Source organism: Calliopsis andreniformis, chromosome 3 (genome assembly GCF_051401765.1).
Source record: "Calliopsis andreniformis isolate RMS-2024a chromosome 3, iyCalAndr_principal, whole genome shotgun sequence".
Lineage (NCBI taxonomy): Eukaryota > Metazoa > Arthropoda > Insecta > Hymenoptera > Andrenidae > Calliopsis > Calliopsis andreniformis.
In genome coordinates this window covers 23,067,674-23,088,680 of record NC_135064.1, presented here as the reverse complement: position 1 = coordinate 23,088,680, position 21,007 = coordinate 23,067,674, and the positions used below count along the sequence as shown (strand labels likewise).

General features: G+C 42.7%; 1 protein-coding gene across 1 annotated transcript in view; it reads left to right on the top strand.

Moving 5' to 3' along the window:
- Ubl3 (ubiquitin like 3) overlaps positions 1 to 20,418 on the top strand; it is an 86,016-nt gene extending 65,598 nt beyond the window's left edge. Inside the window, exons 2-4 of the mRNA XM_076392969.1 lie at positions 16,316 to 16,424; positions 17,785 to 17,949; positions 20,281 to 20,418. Of these exons, the coding sequence (XP_076249084.1) occupies positions 16,316 to 16,424; positions 17,785 to 17,949; positions 20,281 to 20,345 (339 nt within the window). The 3' untranslated portion in view covers positions 20,346 to 20,418. The remainder of the gene's footprint in view (positions 1 to 16,315; positions 16,425 to 17,784; positions 17,950 to 20,280) is intronic.
- The last annotated feature ends 589 nt before the right edge of the window (positions 20,419 to 21,007 follow it).

Sequence of the window (21,007 nt, the reverse complement as noted above, 5' to 3'; positions counted from 1 at the left end):
TTACAGCCTGTATACTTAATTTACTACCTCTCTCAGCTCGTCTAGGTCTCTAAAGATTCCTGCTTCAGCGCAGAAGCATGTCGAGCGGCGAATGAAAAAGCGACCTGCTTAAAAAGCTTGACTGGTATCGCGTGAAACATCGGCACGCCGTGGAAACGCTATTATTCATTTCGACATTGATCCCCATTGTCCTTTCCCTCCCTGCTTATCGCGATCTCAACTTGTAAACATGACATTACTTTATTAGACTCTCCTACTTTTTGCCATTAACGGGGTGACAGTCGTCATTCATTCTGTTTATTATCACAGACTCGAGCAGCGAACGACACGGTGATAAAATCGGGACAATGTGGGGTACTTTATTGAGACGTTGATGGACGTTAGTTAGAGCACTATCGATTCGAGTACTTACAGGGTACATAGATGGAATGAAGTGGAAATGGCGTGCTGGAAGAAGAGTTTGAAAACTTTGAAAATGGTTCGAGTAGAAAATACTGACTGGTTAAAATTACTTATTTCATACTAGATTGTGTCAAATGAGGTCTCTGATTTTGCAATAGTTCACAGCTTAAGTAATCTTATCATTTTATCTATCGATAAATTTTATTATATGATTTGATCCTATAAGTAAATCAAGTATTAATAAGTCTCATAGGTAAAGTATTAAGAGCTTGGAATATTAAAATACTCGAATTCTGAAATATCGAAACATATACTTAAAAATTTGAATATTCTCTAAACCCCATGTACCTACTGCTACATTTAAATATTGACATATCAAAATCCTTAAAAGGCTGCGGTTACAGTGGATCCGTATTCCGACGAATATGCCCGACCCATTTATCGTATGTACGAGACAAGTTCAGACATAGACTGCGGTTACATTGGATGCGTTATCTGACGAACCGATGTTCCGACGAATATGTCCGAACTATTTATCATCTCAGCGAGACCAGTTCAGATGTTCTCGTGAAACCATCAGTTTATCAGAAAACGCATCCACTGTAACCACAGCCACAGTCGTAAAACATCGTTCGTCAGAAAACGCACGCAGTGTAACCGCAGCCTAAAACATTTGCGACAGAAATCTCTCTTTCTCCAAGGCTCCAAGTTCAAACCCAAAAACTCGAGGTATCAGTCGTCCAACCGAGCACTTCCTCATCCGAACGACTTCCTCCCTCCAAGAAACCTCCCTCGAGCTCAGCGCCAAAACGCTTCGGCGCCTCGTGAAAAACAACTCCCTCCCCAGCAGGCTCTCAAAGGCCAACGCTTCGCAAGAAGCTTCAGAAACTTCCCAGCCGCGGCACCGAAGAAATCGAGGGCGCGTCAGCAATAGGTGGTTCTCTTAAAATCCTCGACTGGTCGGGTTGCAACCGAGGCGACCCATAAAAAGTGTGGCACGTCGGTTCATCCCGTGGCAGCAATAAAGCTAGGGCGAGATGTCCGACAGGGGAGCAGAGCGGCGTCCTGGCCAGGATACTCGGTTTCTGGCGGAAGCGTGTCGGCGTTATCTCAGCTCGACCCCGAGCCACGTTCGACTCGTCGTTCCGTCTGAATAATTCCTGGTATCTCGTTGACCCATCTCGGCAGGCACGTAGGAGAGGAGCACGAGACAAAGCGAACGCGCTCGCGACCGCTCTTGGGCGACTGCACAGCGCGCAGGAAGGACGCGCGAGGATGCAATTGGCAGGGAGAGGCAACAGATGCTGCCAGTCGCGGGTTTTTTAAATAAGGTCTTGCGTGGCAATCTAGGGAAGCGAAGCAGAGGGAGTCTGTGATTGTTTCTGGTAGAGGAGAAGCTAGATGAATTGTTTGGCGAGGTGTTGGTATGCATGCACAGTGTGTGGCTACAGGTGGACACTTTAACACTAGGTTCGGATGAGTCAGATTTGGTTATTTGCAGGTTTTCTGCAATGAGTTCAATTGTTGAACCCTCAGCTAATGAAAAAGTCATTCTCTGACCCAAGGGGTGTGTCATCGGTCTCCAATGAGCTCAGAAGTGATTCTAAAAATAAACTATACACATTTATGGCAGGTTCTGATTCTGTTTCTTTGATTAGAAAGTAAGACTTTTACATGTAATACTATTTAATGTAATGGCTGAAGGTTGTACATAGGGAATGTTCCAATTTCCAACGCTTGGTTCTTCGGTAAGGTTCTGCTGTGTGCACTATTTGTTCGGGTTGCAAGGATAACGAGCTGAGTCGGTCCTACGTATTACGTCTCGCGATTGGAGCGAAGGAGCGGATTGCCTTTGCGGTGTGTGTATCGCGGATCAGGGAAGATTGGTGGGTTGATGTTCAATACTTGAAATTCGACTCTTCGGCACTTTTATTGGTATTTTACTTGCGATGGGAGATAATCTTGTACAGAGAATGTATGTCGCCTGTAGATACAGTTTATAAATAATAGGTAATATTGTAACATAGATAATTTTATAATAATAGGTAATTCCTCTATCTCTAATAATTCTAGTAATAATTCCTGTGAACAATAATAAGAATTTCGAATGTAATTCTTATTTAGAGAATCCAAGCAGGATATCTGATACCTACATAATATGTATCGTAACTACTTATCTTATCTGTAATTAGATATTACGTGATACATGAAAGAAATGCCTAATATTAATTGGAAAGTCTGTGCAGAATATTCATAGATAATCCCTATCTACAACCACTTATCTTATCGACGAATAATAGATAAGATTAGAAGCCTATTCAGGATTACACATGAACGATATCTAAAGGAAATGTCTAACGCAGTTTGGAAACTTCACACCTATAAAGAATACCTATAAATAATACATATCTATAACAACCACCTATCTTATCTGTAGATAAATTATAATTCCATTCAGGATTACACACGAACGCCACATAAAACCAATTCCCACCTCAAAATTACACATATATCCACGATACAAATTTCTGCCCCTATTTAAAACGTAAAAGCATCGTCACCATTTCCTTCCACCAGAAGTTCCATCCGCAGCCCGAGCGCAGAGTCCTTGGGAAATAACTCAAACGGAGTGAAATCGATAAAGCGAGCCTTGTGTTCCATTGAAGTCAGCCGAAGCGAGATTCGCCAAAAAGCAGCGTCCCCTTTCGCTGCCTGGGGCTCGTCCTCCGCGACTCGCGCATTCAAATTAGCGGCGCAACTTGGGAAACGTTAATATTTTCGAGGCCCTCTCGAAAGCTGACGAAGAAAATATAATAACCCGACAGGCGACGCCAGCCCAAGCGACAGCCGACAACAGTGGAAAGGGAGAGAAAAAAGGATCGCCAAGCCAAGGAAAAATGGGCTAAGGGGGGGTGTGCATAGCCGCGCGAATGAAATGTCGTATGAAATTATAATTGCATTCAACGTCGGACTACGCCTGCCTCCTGTTTCTCATTTGTCGAGCAAGTCGCGCATTGACGTCACGCGACTACGCGGCGGCGTTGAAACGGGGCGACTCGAGACACGGGGGGATGATGCGCCCGTTATCTGGCTATCTCTCGTGCTCGCTCGGAACTCCCGAAGGTATCGACACACATTCACCAGGGCATATTTTTCGACGAGCTTCTTTCGGGACGCTTCGGGGCGAAGGACGCGCGGAAATGTGGGTCATTCTCTATGCATATGCGCATAGATGCGCCCGGTCCTGCACCCGAATGCCCCAATGACCCGGTTCGCGGATCCCAGCGCGTAGCCTCGGCTTCGTGACGCGTGCACTCGACGAAACAAGGTGAACCCTTCGATACAGGCGTACGTGCTAGCCAGGGCCGCGAGCCCCTGCTGCGTGTTAGGCCACAGGCTACTCTTTCGGCTCTTCCTTCGCGATTTCACCCTTGTTCATGGGGCTTCATACGCTGACGGGGTATGGTTAATCCTGGAAGACAGAAGCTGCGTATTTGGAACGAGGAGCGGGGAATTGTTGCAACTTCGGGCTGCGGCGGAGAGGTGGATGTGAGAAGGACATCCTTGTAAGGGTTGGGGTAGGTCGGAGAAATGGATTGTGTGAGTTCGGTGTGGGTGGTTGTGGTATACTGGCTTGAGATGGTTAGGGGAACAATGTTGAGGTTGTATATTGTATGGTAATGTTGATATATTAATGTAGTTGTATGTATGTACTGTTTGTGTCCCGTGAGAAGTCCCCTGAAATGCATTGCCCGTAATTAGTTTCAGGGGACTTCTCATGAAACACTGATAGTACATAGAAGGAGGTGGGCTTGTTCATATAAATTAAAAATTTTCGAATATAGAAATATTCAAATATTTAAAACTTGATTTTTTGAAATATTCAAATAACAGAATTTTAAATTTTCGAGTATTTAAAGATTCAAATATTTCAAATTTCAAGCTTTCAACTGAATATTCTTAACTTTCTAAATTTTCGAAGTCACTTTATTCGTTTCATTTCCTGAAGAATAATCCCTGTTAAAATTAATTAAATGAACACCATCCTTTTTCACAAACTCTTTTTTATTTCCACAGAACCATTAGGTCATCCCATAAGTAATGCTGTCTCCTGTTTTACATTTTAATTTAGAAAATTAAGAATCCTTCGAAGAGGAGTCTCAAATATTATCTGGAAAATAGAAATAATGGAAAATAATAATTGGAATGATATATTTGCGGGATGACCTAATATTTTCACAATTAGCATTCATTGTAAAGAACGACCTTTATCTTCTCTCCAAAAATAAAAAGTAAGTAGGGAAAATGGATCGATGAGAGAGCGAACAGGAACTAATCCGCAATGTCCGTGGTCCATCAACGTGCACTCGCAACGTGCTGTCCAGTTCCGTGTGAAATTCCCGTTTCTAGAGTATTTACGTAATGACGCGGTGACCTGTTTCAGTCGCCGCTTAAGTATGTAAATTGTGTGGAATTACTATTGTGCCCCGCGCGCTAAGCTTCTTATTCAAATTGTTGCCTCTAATCTTTTCTCGTCGGTCGACCTAACACGTTCGGGAACAACGATGTCTCGATTAGTTTCGCGTAAGCGTGTCGGACTTTCCACTACTGTGCTCGATGCTGGCTCTCTGCAACCGTATCGATTACAGTTGCAATGCTACTATGTTATGGACTCAGAGATTCACTACTGACAAGCCTACAGGCAGGAATATATTCAACTCGTGGGTTAAACCTGTTCCAACTCGTTTTTACTGGGGAAAAAAAAATGAATGACGCGACAGGAGCATAAAAGCACAGAACCTGTTTTAATTAATTCCGAAATATACCTACTGAATATAGTAAATATGAAATATATAATGAAGGAGTATTGCACAGTGGAGTCTCGAATAAAATGGTCTCAAAACCAAGTTCAAAGATGAAGTAGGTATCCTTTCTATGTTCTTTTTTTGTCTCTTATTAACATGTACATTGTATAACCAACACTTTGAATAGTAGATAATGTACCTACTTAGGTAATGAACGTTCAGATAATATAAGTTTCCACTACTCTATAACCTCATAATTAAAATTAAATAGTCATAATGAACTCATCGTAGGAAGAATATTTTTTCACAGAGGTATCATGTACAAACTGGGTTATTTCCGAATCTATTTTTTTTATTATTCTAGGCTTTTAAAAGACCTGAAGAAAATCTGAAATACATATCAAAATCTTTGCTATATTATACAGTTTTTCATTAAACGAAATATGTAACACTTCCTTCGATACAAATATGTATCTATAAGTTCACAAAAAAGTGTAGGAAATTTGCAACTTCATTTCTCCCATCAGCGACCCAAATTCTCTACAAAGTGTTAAATCATATGTTCTCCAAACATATGATTCATCCAGGTGACTCAATTTCCAAAACCCGACCTCGCCAAGATAAAACGTCACGAGAAGCCCATCCATCAGTCCCGTCGCTACATAAAATCTAGCTCAGACGAAAGATCGGTCCTTTCTCCTCTTAAGTAAAAGCAGTGAAAGCCAAATAAGACGCTTATCCATTCAAAAGAAGATGTAAAAATATTCGACGAATCTAGGTTGGCGAGGTTTGATGTCCCGAAATAGCATCGGGGAATCGTGAAATTGACGTGGCGATTAGTCGCATTGATACAGTCGGCGCTTGTCAGCGCGCAGTGACAACATCGTGAAATGCAATGAAAAACGATACCTAAATGGGTGACAGCGTCGCCTCTATTGCAGAGACGAAGAGGAGCAGCTCATTCTTGCGTCGACGTTTATGCTCCAGTCTCTCGAGTGTAACGCTCCATGCGAGCGCGACTCTGACCTAGAATTTTAAAGACGTATTTCTTCTTGGATTCGCCACTCTAAAATGGCCATAATAAAGAGTAACCTTCGAGGCGGATTCCAAAACGATCGGAGCCGATTTAGCGGAATGTGACTCTGACTCTTTGCCTTGGAGAAGGTATTATCGCGCCAAGGTATCGTCGAGGTATTATGACGGCTTAGGAAGACTCGGAGGCTATAAAAATTATGAACTCCTTTTGGAGTCTATTTTTATTCGTAGTTCTATCGTAGCTTTTACAGTCTTACGCTGATGCATTCGTGGAAACGCGCAGTGTGTACTGTGAAATGGCTCTCTGGTCGTAAAAGAGTCAAATGTTTTAGAACTTCTGATTATTGAATTTTTGGTGTCATGAAGATCTTGAGTCCTTGGCAATTCTAATTACAATTGTTAGTTCTGTAGCTAGAATAGAATTTAGGTATATTTTTAGAAAAAAGAAAGGACATTAAAAGAATTTGAAGAATTTTCATTTCAAAATAGGGGTTCAAGAAGACAGAGATCCATAAGACAGTATTGAAGCTGAAAACTCTAAACCAAAATCTCGAAAAGAAAAATATGTGACTTATTGTGTCATTTTGCTTGTAACAGCTGTGTCTCTAAAAATGGTTAAAATAGGATAATTTTTCACATCTCGAAAATACCATTTAGCTGATAAACATTTCTCCATGTAAACTTCCCAAGAGAAAGCAGGATTAATGATCCGACAAGTCTTCAAGACACTCTACCAATTTCTTTAGAGTTCGACTTCCAATTTCCTCTTCCAAAGGCGCGAGGAAGATGATTTACGACCAATTTTCATTGCCAAAGAGAATACAATGCGTGTGTTTTAGCTTCCCGAGGACTCACCGCGACATCTGCGTCGGAAAAATTCGTATCTTTTCCCCATTAGTCAGCAAGGGGATCGTTTCACGCGTGTTTGCTTAATGGATAAGCATCCTTAATGGATTCACGATGGTCTACCCCATAATTAGGTTACCGAGGGCATTAACGGTGCTACGGTGTTTTGAAAGTGACTTTGAACAGATGTGGAGCGAATTCGAAAAAACGGATCGGTATCGACTTACACTCGATGCGACTACAGACCTCCTGCATTCCTCCTTTTTTCTGAAGAGAAGCAGAAAGACGATGAAATACGAGCCTTGGTTCTAGGCGGGTCACGCCTACGTCTCCTCGACTAAATAGGGTGATCCTTTGCAGGACGGTATCCAAACGCTGTTTGTCAAATAACAAAGGGAATCCTTGACACCGTAGGATTACTAAGATCTTGGGTCTTGGGCTATTGAAAGAATTTTTCGTTCGGTACGAAAGTACATTTATGGATGTCTTTATTAGTAACATATTGTGTTAAATACGTATATGTGGACGTGGAGAGTCTCTCAGGTTGAGGCTATTTGGATAGTCGAATAAATCAGAAGATTTGGAGAATTTTTTTTTAAAAATTGAGTATTTCAAAATTTGAAGTATTGAGTAGGTATGTATATCTATACTTGAAAATTTGAATATTTAAATATTGAAAAAATTGAATATTTGTATATTTGAATATTTGAAAAGTTGAATATTTGATTATTTGAATATTTGAATATTTGAATATTTGAATATTTGAACATTTTCAAATCTCGAATCTACATTTCCTAATAGAACTCACTATTAGCTGCATCAAAATACCGATCACGTCAAAATGAAACATCGCTCTTAACAATTCGCCGACACTATGCTCACAAAACACGCCATCAGAACGCCTATTCTAATTTTCCCCATTTCACGTTTCTCCTCTTATCACAGGAGGGGATCCCATTCCCGTGACTTTCCACGAAGCTTGATGGAAAAGGTATAACGAAGTACCGTCGTTCGTTACGTCCGTTTAACGAGTACTTTAACACTCGAACGGTAACGAGCGCACTTAACCCATCTGCATTGATAAGCGTGCCGCTAGATTTTTGCAACCTTGATCCTAATCAAGTGGATCGCCAGCAGCACGGTGTGTCGAAGGATTCCGCTGAAAATGTTCTGAACCATCTCATCGTATCTCATACCAGAACCATTTACACAACAAATCTTTTATAATAGTAGGTACATAGGTACTAAAAGTAAAAATCAACTTTACGAATTTTTCTCGAAGAAATTGTTGATATCAGAATAGGAATATCACCTGGGATACAAAAAAGTCATCTTTTAGTTCCAAGAAAATTTTTTTTATTTTAATTGTCTCGAGCAACAAAACAGAAGCCCGTAACTTTTTTCGAACCATGTTCCAGAAGACTCCTCTCTTGAAGCTCGTCTCCAAAGAAGAAAAAAGAGTCGTGTCGCGATGCACAGAAACTCGCAAGCGAATGTTTCTGACGCGGCGACCCCGTTGTCTGCTTCGAACGCTGCACCTCTGCCGCGCTTTTTTCCCCAGCAAGCTCTGAATACACCTCTGCCGCGGATATGACACTTTTTGACACATTTCACACGACTCTGTAACGCCTCGGTGTACATTATCGACAAAGGCCGAAGCGAGTGGATCGCTCCCGCCATTCCACTGTAGCTTTTTGCGCTGTGCAGCAGGATCGCGCAGAATTCCGCGATTTTCAGGCCACGTGGAAGGGAGACAAGAGGCGAGGAGTGCATTCGCGTCGAATTTTTGCAAAAATGCTGGAATTGGTTTCAATGAACGCTGCCACGTTGTTCGAGTTCCTCGCGCTCGTCCACCTACCCGCTTGGTAATTTGAATCGAATGGGGATGGGGCGAACGTTGGTTACATTCGACAGGGTGAAATGGTAGCCGTCCCTGAATGCGAGCTGTCTTTTAAATAAAGCGAACAATAAACACGGCGAGGGAATACCTGGATGCTGTGCGAACTTTCAAAGGGATATTCGAAATTGCAGAGTTGGCAAATAAAGTCAGTTCAATTTATTGACTTCCTATTGTTCGCCAACTCTGCTCGAATATTTGTAATAATTTGTGTTGCGATTTTAATATCGGCTGGACGCTCTGAGGAAGCCAATTGTGCTGGGTTTAATTTCATTTTTATTGCCCGCGGGATTATCCTCGAGGAAGAGGGATCGACGTGGAATAGCTATTAGGATGGTTTCCACTCATTAAGGTCCTCCGTTGGAAATTCTGCTTTCGCAAACAGAGAGAAGATCTGTGTTGCGGGCATCCATACGGTTGTGCTAGCAACCTCTCATTGTGACACGGTGCATAATACAAATTGCTGTTCTCGCATCTGGTTTCCGGCCGACGAGTTTTCGTGACGATCAATGGTCTGCGTTCGATCGTCCCCTCGAGAGTACGTGCTACTGTTGTTATTACAACTGATGGCTATAGGCTACTCCATTAATTAGGAACGAAATTGGTTTAGGATGAATTCGTCAATTCGATGGCAAACATTTCGTAATAGCATGAAAGATAGTCGTCTTTTCTCTATCTCTTGTTAATATTCTGACTATTCTGCTTTCTTTTTTATCTGTCTTGCTCTGTGGAACTCTGCTCCTATTCTTCCTAAAAATGTTTCCTTTAAATTTCTCCTGAATTGTGTTCGAGCGAAATTTCGATAGACATTTTGGAAAATATTGAAAATCTGACAATCGAATGGCCCTGTTCAATCAGTCAGGAGGAATCCATTGTGACGTAATTTCATCCTGTTTTAGCAGTGATTGATATCTCTCGAAATGGAATTTCTAGAATCGTGATAATGCATTCCTTTCTCTGGAGGATGTGATGCAGATTTTGGGGATATTTTTGTGAGGATTTGATAGAACTATGGTTTGTTGATCAAAAATTGATCCATCCAGATTGAAGAGTCCAGTAGCAGGAGCCAGATATAATTTCTCAAATATTTGAACCTTCACATTTAACAATTTTCATACTTTTCACAACTTTTCTACTTGATTGAATTCCTGAATGTCAGTTCTTGAAATAGGAATAGTTCCATGTGGGAATCGAAAAAAATGTGACTGTAACCGGACGCTCCGAATGACTATTTAATTTCATTCCAATTTTATTTTGAAATCGGAACATTTTTGCAGATATTGCTGTTTTACTACTCTTTTTATTACATTTTCTGCAAATTGTAGTTGGATCTGGATTCGAATTTCAACAAAAATTCTACTAATCTTTATAATATAATGGAGTATTGAGAAGCTTTATTTTAAAGATTATAAGCGATATTAAAACCCTTTATATAGCTCTCAGTATTACTGGTGCAAAACTTGCTTCAAACATGTCTCAGACTCCCTCACTGGCCAATGTCCAATTTCTCTGGAAAATGAACGTTTGACGACAACAGATTTCAGATAACAATTCAGCCCTTTGCCCTTTCAATTTTTTTCTCAATTTTCTTTCAAATAACTCCCCATTATTTTAAGTCAATTTATAAATGTCGAGTGCGTTTCAATATACAAGTAACTCTAAAGAAACCTTACGTGCAGTCAAACTCGACATAAGAGTGCAAAGGGTTAAGTCTCTGTGCGTTAAGAGGTAAAGCTAAATAAAAGCTCCCACACAAAACACGTTCTAAGTGTCTCTTCCCTTTATCGCACACTTATCTCCGCGAACCACCACCATCCCCCACAGTATTACCATATCCCCCAAAAGCACCATCATCCTTTCAACACCAGCACCCCCTCTCCCCAGCTCTCCAAGTCCTCAGAAGACTTTCAGCATCCCTTAAACGAGCCATTCGTGAAAAGCAAAATCAATTAGTATTCTTCAATGTCACGCACTTAAAGTTACCAGAGCAGGAACAAAGTGGCTCGCGCGAGTGCTTTGCTGGGCTCCCTCTCAAAGCTCGAAAACTCGTGGAGCAAATAGAAAGAAGGACCATGGCGACCGTCGGAGGCCGACACTACATTCATCTTTGAAGCACCCGTTTCAAAGCGTCGCTTTGCAAGCCCATCCAGCTGCGCCAGAAGAACGGTTGCGTTCGCCAACGAAGGCTCCTTTCCTCGCTTCCGGCGCTCGACGTTTCCGCCCACGCCGACACAGCGTTTCTGCGACAACCTACCCTCGATATTTCCCCGTTTTTATTATTAATCCCGCGCCCCCGCTCGTCCTTTCTTAACAGAACGCATCCTCCCGCGTTTATCATGCACGCGCGCTCCCTTCGCTCTGTCCCTCGCTTTATCTTTGAGAACTAATTGTCGCTGAACGTGCGGTTGAACTTGCACGGGAGCCGACAGGCCGGAAAGTCTTGTCAAGCTGAAACAGCTATCCCCCCCTCCTTGCCCCCGCGATGCTTTTTAAAAGCATCGACTCGTGGATGACGCATCAGGTAGCATGTGCACGCTCTTTCTCCCTCTATTTCGATCCACGCGTTTCCTCGTGTCTGGGCTTGACGAGCGTGTGCACGGCAAAAAACCGAGTATCGAATGCTACCGCATGAATAAGTCCCTTTGAACTTCCCACCTACCACGATCCGCTCCGAAAATCTCTCGTCGAACCCTTTAACTGGCCCCCGAGCGCCACCCTTTTCGTTCGGTTTAAGCACCGTTCACACGAGAGACACGCAGGTGTAGGCGGATTCGGGTTAACCTAGGCGAAAGTTTAGAGTGATACTGACACGTGTGCTGAATTTTTGATGGATTTAGGGGGCACATCGGAGACAGAGATAGGGGTACGAATTAGCAATTTATGAGCGAAGCGATACGCGGTATTTGGAGAGATTTTGTTGGAAACTTTCGTGGTTTGTTGAAAGTGGTGTGTTTTTATATTGTTGAGGGTGGAAGTTAGATATTCCAAATGTCTTTCGGGGAAACAAGTTGATAGCTAACTATGAATAATAAGTAACTCAAATTAGTATTTTCCTCAAATCAATATCTAGTACCACATAACCAGGGTGCACAGTTCCTCACCTAGTTTTCAACTTCTCCCATCCCCTCATCTTAAAATCTCAAAGAAACAAGTCATCTCAAGCAGAAATATGCATCTCCAGGACCGAATTAAGGTTTTGTGAAACCCGAAGTTAAGCAAAGCCAGGGAGTGTTCCATATTATACTGAAACATACATTTTAAGAGGATTTTGTAAAATATTCTTAACTCTTAACTCATAATAAATTTCAAAACTCCACAGTAAATGACGTTTAAAGAACACCATTAATAAACACAAATATAACATCTTTCTCAAGTATTTGCAGTAATCTACTTCTGTACATGACAAAAATGAAGTTCCTTACAGCCCTCCTCTCCCTCCTAACCCAGACCTAGTTATCTCCCACCCCTGTAATATTCTTCTGAATTGACACTCCTAATATCACATATAATCGAAGTCCACGATCCCTCACCCACCCTTCAATTTCTCTCACGCCAACAGCTCTAAGTCTCTCGAATTAATTACCTCGTAAACGAGAGCCTGTTGCCGCTAATCAATTTCTCCTTAATGATGATCAGGAATAACAGAGTTCGTAGAGCCGAGTTTATCCTAGTTGGGCGCACGTGTCGCGTTTTCGGCACCCATGAGATCGTGTGGGTGGATCGGGGCTCTGGTGGCCGAGGACGCCTGAAAATATTTGTCGCGGCGTGTCGTTAGGCAGCAAGCGTGTCCAGTTTCGCGGGGATTAATTATAAAGTACGAACTAACGGCATTAGCAGCCGTGCTCCGACCGGAGTTTTGCATAGCATTAAATTCTATTTACGAACGCGGGACCGAAGCCGAGGCTTTACGACTCGCGGCTGCTAATTAATTTCCTATTAGCCCCGCGAGCGCGCGATTTCATCGAGCCACGCGACGAACACCGTGCTCTAGCGCGCCGATAAAATTATACGGTGACATTTACGATTAGTGGTAGTTGAGTGTCTTCGTACTTCGTTCTTGTAACGCGGAAGATTATGTTTGTGTTCGAGTCACGGGAGTACGAAGAAGTTATTATGATTCTGTATAACTGTGACTATTAATCTATTACGGTTAATTGTAATTGATACGGAACTAAATTATGTCTGAACATTACAGTGAGCTAACTGAGCTGAAATATTTTAATCTCCGTTAACGATTTTGTAAGAGTAGGTACTCTAACTGTTAAATGAATTACCGTGACAGTTGTGTAAAGTTGTAAAATTGTCATTATCAGCGTACCTAAAAAGCGTAGCAGACTTCTGTTGTAAAGGATTGAGACTTTTAAAATTACAGCGTGAGAAGTGTCTAAAGCATAATAAGAAAGGACATAACGCTGTAGTAGCGTGTAGGTGTAAAAGGTCTTTACAAAAGTAATGCAAACCTGATACCTACTTTCTACTATGTTCTACTTCAAGCTATCTATTCTACTTTGACACCCACATTTCTGAAGCCCATTATAGTTCTCTATCATATCTTTTGCAACCTCCTAACCTCACTAGACAAACAAAACAGAATCTATAAAAAAAACGTAACCTTAACCCTTCAACCTTTCAACTAGGCATATATATTTATATCTACAGTCTCGAGCATTGACTACCCTTTAATCCCTCAACAAAGGGTAAAATCTACAAAGATTTTATTAAATATAGAAAGTCAACTCTCACTGACCCTATTAAACTCAGACTTATTAAAGTACTTTACTATCAGACACTACGTTCAGAGTAACTAAGAGTCCAAGATGAATACACTATCTGAAAGTACTCTCGAGAGTACCTCGCGATAGTTTGACTCTCAAGTGGACACGTACCCTAAGCTTGCAGTTATAGTGAATGCGTTTTCTGTCGAACTGATATTCTGACGAATATGTCCGAGCTCGTCTCTCTCATTGGCTAAATAGACCAGACGTATTCGTCAGAATACCAGTTCGTCGAAAAACGCATCCACTGCAACCGCAGCGTTAGGTCGTTTCGCCCTCCGACCACAGAAATCTCTTTGCTACCAAAATTATTCGACGTCCCTCTGGCCAGAGATTCGAACAGCCTTCAGCAGTTACACGTCGACGGGCAATAATTCGCGCCCCCCGTTCGGGTGACAATGATTTATGCCGCAGCAAAACTCGCAGCGGATTCTCGCGGCCGCAGGGACCGCAAAGGATCACGGGGCAACCCCTTCCGCGCGACCGCGAGTCTGGCTTCAGCGGTAATTATTTATGTTGGCCAGTCTTCGCGCGGGATGGTAATTGAATTTGCGTCCGTCGTGGAACAGCCGCTGACCGTAATTCGTCGACGTGAAAGCGCGCGGACGGAGAGAAAAACGGAGAAACCGAGACGATTAATACGGTCTTAATTGTCCACGTCGTCGCGCGAGCGAAACATGACCGTGTTCTACGCGACCCCAGCGGCGACGTCAATTGAAGGCTCGTTAACAGGATCTTGTCCCGACGGGATGGACAAATTGCGGGTCTCCTGTTCGCCGTTGTGCTCTGTGAAACCTGGGAATGACTTTCTTTGGAGGGTTCGAAGTTTTGGGGGTTGGAGAGTGGATCGTGTGTGGTCCATTCCTTTGAGAGCTACGTAGCGGAGAGTAAGGGTCCTTGCAGCTGGGAAGTCAAGTGTCTGCTAGGTCTTCTTAGTCTTCTTGGCCTTCTTGGTCTTCTTAGCCTTCTTGGTCTTCTTGGTCTTCTTGGTCTTCTTGGTCTTCTTGGTCTTCTAGGTTTACTAGGGCCATTCTTTGTGATTCCTTTTCGGATAGGGGTTAATTCCTTCTTATTTGGTCACTTGGTAGTAGTGACTGGGTCAATTGTCGATTTTTAGTCCTCAGTCCCCTCCTTCAAACTGCTACTATTTAATTAGACTACGCGAAGCCTCTAGAGTTGAGACATATACTCAGTTCTCCATTACACCTTGTAAGAGCCATCAAAGTCGCATAAAGCCATGCACTCATGAATCCCTTAATCTCCACATCCACCAACTTCCGCTCGTGTAGAACCCCACACTCGAGCTGAAACCTCCAGCGTAGAAGCCTTCCAGCTTTCACAGCGTAGAAAAATTTCGCTTTTCGACATGTTTACTGCTGGAAGGCGCGGCTACGTGACCGGAACGCAGCGTCCAGGCTTAAAGGTTTAGGACAAAGTCGTGGGTCTAATTCCTTTTCATACGGCCTCTAAGTAAAGATAGATAAGAGCCGTATATGTACACGGTGGACCATAAATACCGTTCGTGTCCTTTCTCCCTCCCATCCGCGCTGCTTTCGAGCTCCTTTTCAGCGTTCCTCGAGCGTGTGCTCCTTCTTTATCCCTGAAAGGCCAGGGCAACCCCAATCGGACCCCTGAAGGAACGTGGAGAGGGAGATAGGGCTAGAAGGGGCGCGGCAACATTTGTGATTCAAAGTGTACAGCGAGGAAACGAAGATTAAGGGCGGGTTTAAAAGAACGGGAATTACGACACGTGTAGTAACGTGAAGAAGGGGGGGACACTGTGGATGATTTAGGGTCGGTACTTCCGTTTGGATTTACTTTGTAAGTCAATATGTGGGGAGAGGGAGAACTGGTCGGTGAAAAGTTAGTGGACCACCGTGTGGACCCTCGAAGGGCTCGGAGGAGGAAGTTATTGTTCTAAGAGAGAATTAGAGCCGCAGTTCCTTTTCCCTAATTCCATGCTCGGAACGTTTATCTTGTGTGATGGATTACTTTTGGGCTTGATGGATTAGGGCTGGTGTTTTTTATGAGGTATTCATTTACAGGAACTGGGCAAATTTTGGGATGAAATTGTGGGAGCTTTGAAAATTATCGTTGTGGTCATTTATTGTTTAACTGATATTTAATAATATTGAGAAAAAATTATAGAATTTTTACTGATAAATATTAATAATGCAAAATGTTTATTTTGAATGAATGCTGAATAAATTTGGGAACATATCTATCCCACTGACATTATGATACAATACTCTAATTTGTATGTTTAGCCTATAGTTAATAACTATAACTTCAAAGATATTAATTTACAGATAATTCTATACGCAAGCCTCTCATTTGCCAGATCAATTAACTCCACAAAACAAAAATATTTGTATTTATTTGAAATATAAAAAGTTAAGTATCAATCAAGTGCTTTGGCACTGAAATTTTAAAAAATTCAAAAAGTGGAGTTAGTTACTTTGGTTCCATATACAGATAACTTCAGAATCATTTAATATATGTGTTGAAACTCGACAAAGAGTATACTAATAACACTATCATTTCTCTATTTGCAGATAAACCTACGCCTCATTCTTGTCAGCGGTAAGACAAAAGAGTTCCTATTCAGTCCAAGCGACTCTGCGGGGGACATAGCACACCATGTGTTCGAGACCTGGCCGGAAGGTGAGTCATCATCGAACTTCCTCTCGATTCGTTCATGTCCCTACAGAACGAACCAACGTCCATCTATCCCCGAATTGCTCCGAAATCACGGTTTAATATAAAATTCGTGGCCCTCGGTTTGTCAGCTGTCGACGACGCGACGTGTCCTATGCATTCGGTAGATAATTGTTCGATAACCGAACGCGTTGAGAACAATGGACATAAGACAGGGTCGAGGATTGAACGTCGGAACACGTTAATCTGTCACTCGAAATTTCCTCAATGATGCATTGACGTCGTGTCGTCGAAATTCTCTTATTGAAAAACGTGGTGGAATGACAGGGGCGATCAAAGAAAATTTAGGAGTCACACGATGATAGAGATGTCGTACTGCTATGAAAAGGAGCTGTGTCTACCATTTTTTGTCATATAGATTCAGGAAATTTGGCAGACAGCTGATGACATGATGAGTGAAATGAAGAATTAAAATATTTTTTATTGTCACTGTACCCATATAGAATTAAGTATTTCTAGTTCTTTGTTGTCGTTAAAAAATCAAAATGTATGTTATGAGCAATTTTGTTAATTAATTTGTATTTAATATATGTCTAAAGTAAGATTACTTAAAAAATCCAATATTTCTCCAACCCAAACGATTTTGAAATTACAAATATCAGAAGCTTTCAAAATTTCAAATGTTTAAAATTCAAATTTTCAATTTATCAACTGTTCAGCATTTGAATATTCAAATATTCAAAATTTTCTGTATCCAAATATTTCAAATAAAAATTTACAACATTTTAGAGACTTAGCATCTCAAATCTTGAACCTTCAAATTTTTAAATATTCAAAACTTTGAAATCTCCAAACCTTCTGATAACTTATTCCAATTATATACCTGTTAAAACCTCAAGCAACCCTTTTCTATAACAAAAACAGTAATCTCTCCTCTCACTACTCAATAAAAAATACTCCTTTCCTTCTTACGACTTGAAATTTCAAATACCACAACTCCCCATTAGCGAAACCTTTCGAAATAACAATGTTAACCATCTCCTAGCGGCGAGTTCAAACAACGGAGCACTATCTCCCATCGCGTAGTGGACTCCCTCCACCTTTCATACTCTCGACGATCCCCCGTCAAGTAAATCCAGACGACGGGGTTGAAAATAGAAGGGGGTAACTCGGTGTGTTTCGCCGTACTGAACCGGAAGGGTCTGATGAAATTATCAACCTGACGTGAAGTATCCGCGTTTTCCCAGCGGGGCGGCGCGCCTCTTTTTTTCTCTCTCTCTCTCCCTTTCACCCCTCGAGAAAAATCTGAGGGCACTCTCACAGGCAAGGTCGTGGCTGATACGGCGGCTTCTTTGTCTTCTTTCAGACTGGGCGGAAGAGGCAGTCGCCAAAGCGGAGATCCTGCGGTTAATCTACCAGGGACGTTTTCTGCACAGCAATGTCACGCTCGGTGCTCTTGGGCTTCCTTTCGGGAAAACCACGGTGATGCATCTGGTCTCGCGAGAGAATCTTCCCGAGCCTAATTCTCAAGGTAAATCATCGACCCTCTTGCTTTTATTTCGCCCTCTTGCTCTGGGATAAGGGCGAACCTTGCCGACCCTCCACGCTCCTCTCGCCCTTCTGTCTTTCTTCCCATCCCTGCCCTCAGCGCGGACTTTTCGCGGAACAACCGTAAAGCCACGATTTAAGGCGCCCCTCGAGAAAGCCTGTAGTTGCTTTATTATACACGGCTCACGTGCTTCGCTGAATAAATATGCAGCGGCCTTTGCACGCTCGGTCGCATTGTTTTCCTTCTCCCGATGCGCGCTCGTTAATTCTGTTACTTAAATCGGATGCCACGAGATAACTGTACACCGACGGTTCGCTGTGCGTAGCTGGTGCTCTGGTACACTGTTTCGAGAATTAGTGTTAGAATTTAGATAATTAGTATTTGTAGCTTTGTTTGGGTAATCAGTTTTGGGGAAAGAGAACCTTTTTATAATAACGCGTTTAGACTAAGCGAATGGATACTAGGTCTTTTCTGGTTTAATATGGTACGAGCATTCTTTCATTCATTTGTCGATTTTATTCATTTATAAAAATTGATTTTTCTCCTGAAGTGGGAAAAGAATAAGTAATCGCTTGCTTTCTTTGATATTTTATCTTAAAACTCGCAAAGCGCAGGAATTAAAATTTTTTCACCTAATTCTTTCCTAATAAATATTTTTAATATAAAATTTTAAAAAATTGCATGCTTCTGAATATTACAATTATTCAGAAATGAAAAAGTAAGTAAGTATTTTTTACGTAAATATTAGCATAGAAAGATTAGGATCTAAGAAGACTTTTAACTAATAGCCCTGGGAGTATTAATTTTTAAAAGTGTAATTTTTAAATCTGTAATCTTCAATCCTGTCTCCACATTTTCCTTAATCACAGGTCTTTCACCAAATATCGTAGACTTTCTAATCTTCAGAAAAAGTTTATCTGAATTTCCAGTTCCCTCCCTAAATTTTCCTCAATTACAGGCCTTCTACCAAGCGGCGAATATATGCACGTCCCCTCCAGCGATCCTGAAGACTCCAACTAGACCCAGCTGAAAAATCCATGTGTTCCAAACCACCTGTCTCCAACCAACTGTCCCAAATCCAAAGTGAGTCCTCGCATCCCACGAACCTCCACCCCCGTGTCATTGCGGTATCGAGGAAAGCAGGAATCACAGCGACTGACGGTACCTAATTGCTGTTTACATTGCGTTACTGACGCTGTCGCTGACAAATATCCTCCATGCTCGGCAGGCGCAGCGACTCGCAGCGATACTTATCCAGCGTTTCCGTCTACGAGGAGCGAAGCGGAGAAAGAAAAATATTACCTCGCTTCACGGTTCGCTTGCGGAAGTCGAGGACAGTGGTCCCTCTCCACGCGCGGAAAAGAATTGCGGCTCGCCGCGGCGGAAACGTTGCATTTACTGCGAATGATGAACGTGCGCGTTGCGTTGCACTCGGAAAGAAAAGAACTCGCGCGATACAGTGTTTCCTCGATATAGGCTCTCTGTACAGTGACGAGTTCCTAGGGACACGTTTTTAATGTCAGCTTACAGTATTGTGCGAATCGAGCGTGGGCGAGTTTTATTTCGAATAAAAGTGGGGAATAAGGTTTTGAAACGGTGAAACGTTTCAAGTAATTTACTGTTTTTTATTGCTTCATTTGGGGAGGGGGAAAAGTAATTTTATTTTGTGTTAAGCTTAGGTATAGTAAAAGTTCTAATTGCTGGCTGTAGACCAATTACTGTGCTATGGTTTTTACTTTTACATACAGAGTGGACCACAGAGCGTGATGAGCTAAAATTATTCTTGAAATTTTCGGGGCTAATGTAACATGGTTCAAGGAGGACTAAAATATTAACCCATTTTGTCCATTACCCTGTGACACTTCTCATATCTGCACAGTAGTGTTCGTGTCCCACAAAAGACAGAAACATTTTATGAAACACGAATAGTACATACTGTTGGGAGCTTAGAAGATGTTAGACTTGATTGGCTCCGCGGAAAAACACATAAAGTCAGCACACATGCATTTCCCTTATTGGCCACAGCTATATTACTACTGTTTGTACTCTTACAGTACCTATTACTACTACTCCTGCCCATGTACCCTCTCGTTGACATCTTTTAAGCTCCCAACAGTACACCTGCTTAAGCTCCCTACACAGACTGTGCTCCGCTGACGAGATGCAACCCGAAACCAGTAGATCTGTATTGTTGTCAGAGCTCGTCTTATCAGCGAAGCCCTATCCCTGCCTCCCTATAACCTTCATTGCCCAAAAGTCCCTCGAAACCCCCTCAACTCACGCATCGCTCAACATCTCCTCTCTCTGTTCCAGATCAGAGGCAAAAGAGTAAAGGCGGCGGGAGCAGTTGCTGCTCAGCTTCCTGTAGCATACTTTAAAACCAACGCCGGCTGCCCTGGATCATCGAGATCGTTCAGCAAACGCTCGTGCGCGTTCTTCACGCTGAGCCATGGTTTCTAAGGTTTTCTGCTGGTGTAATAATTGTTAGTGGCTGAGCTCGTGAGCAGTGTAGCAAACGGAGAAGGAGGAACGGAAACAAAAGCCAAGAATAAAATGCCACCTGAACCGAACTACCGCGAAAGGGGCGTCGGTTCGGCCGCGTCGCACCCAAGGCACCCAAGGCACCCAAAACATACGTCGCCGTCCCAGGCGAGCAAGTCCCATCGTTCATCCAGGAGGAAACTCCCCGACCCAGCCTCCGATCGCTGCACCACGTTCACCTGCGTCAGAGGGGCGAAGACAGGGCCAGGGGCAGGTGACCCGCAGCCTGGCAGCCTCCTTCGATGGTAACAAAACCAGGCGTCGATCGGTGCGCGACAGTAGCTGGTGCAGGTCACGAGAGAGGAATCAAAGAGAGCCGTGTTAACGAGGCATCGCGACAGGAGATGATCGTAGCTTAGAATATCGATGGACCCGATGATTCGACGCGGTCGGGACGCGGGACGAGGCCAGTACCATGGGCGACCACTCGTCCAGAGGTGTTCTGAACCGGGGTGTTGCGCGTTTCGACGACCACGAGATCTCCTGTGGAAGCCGCGAT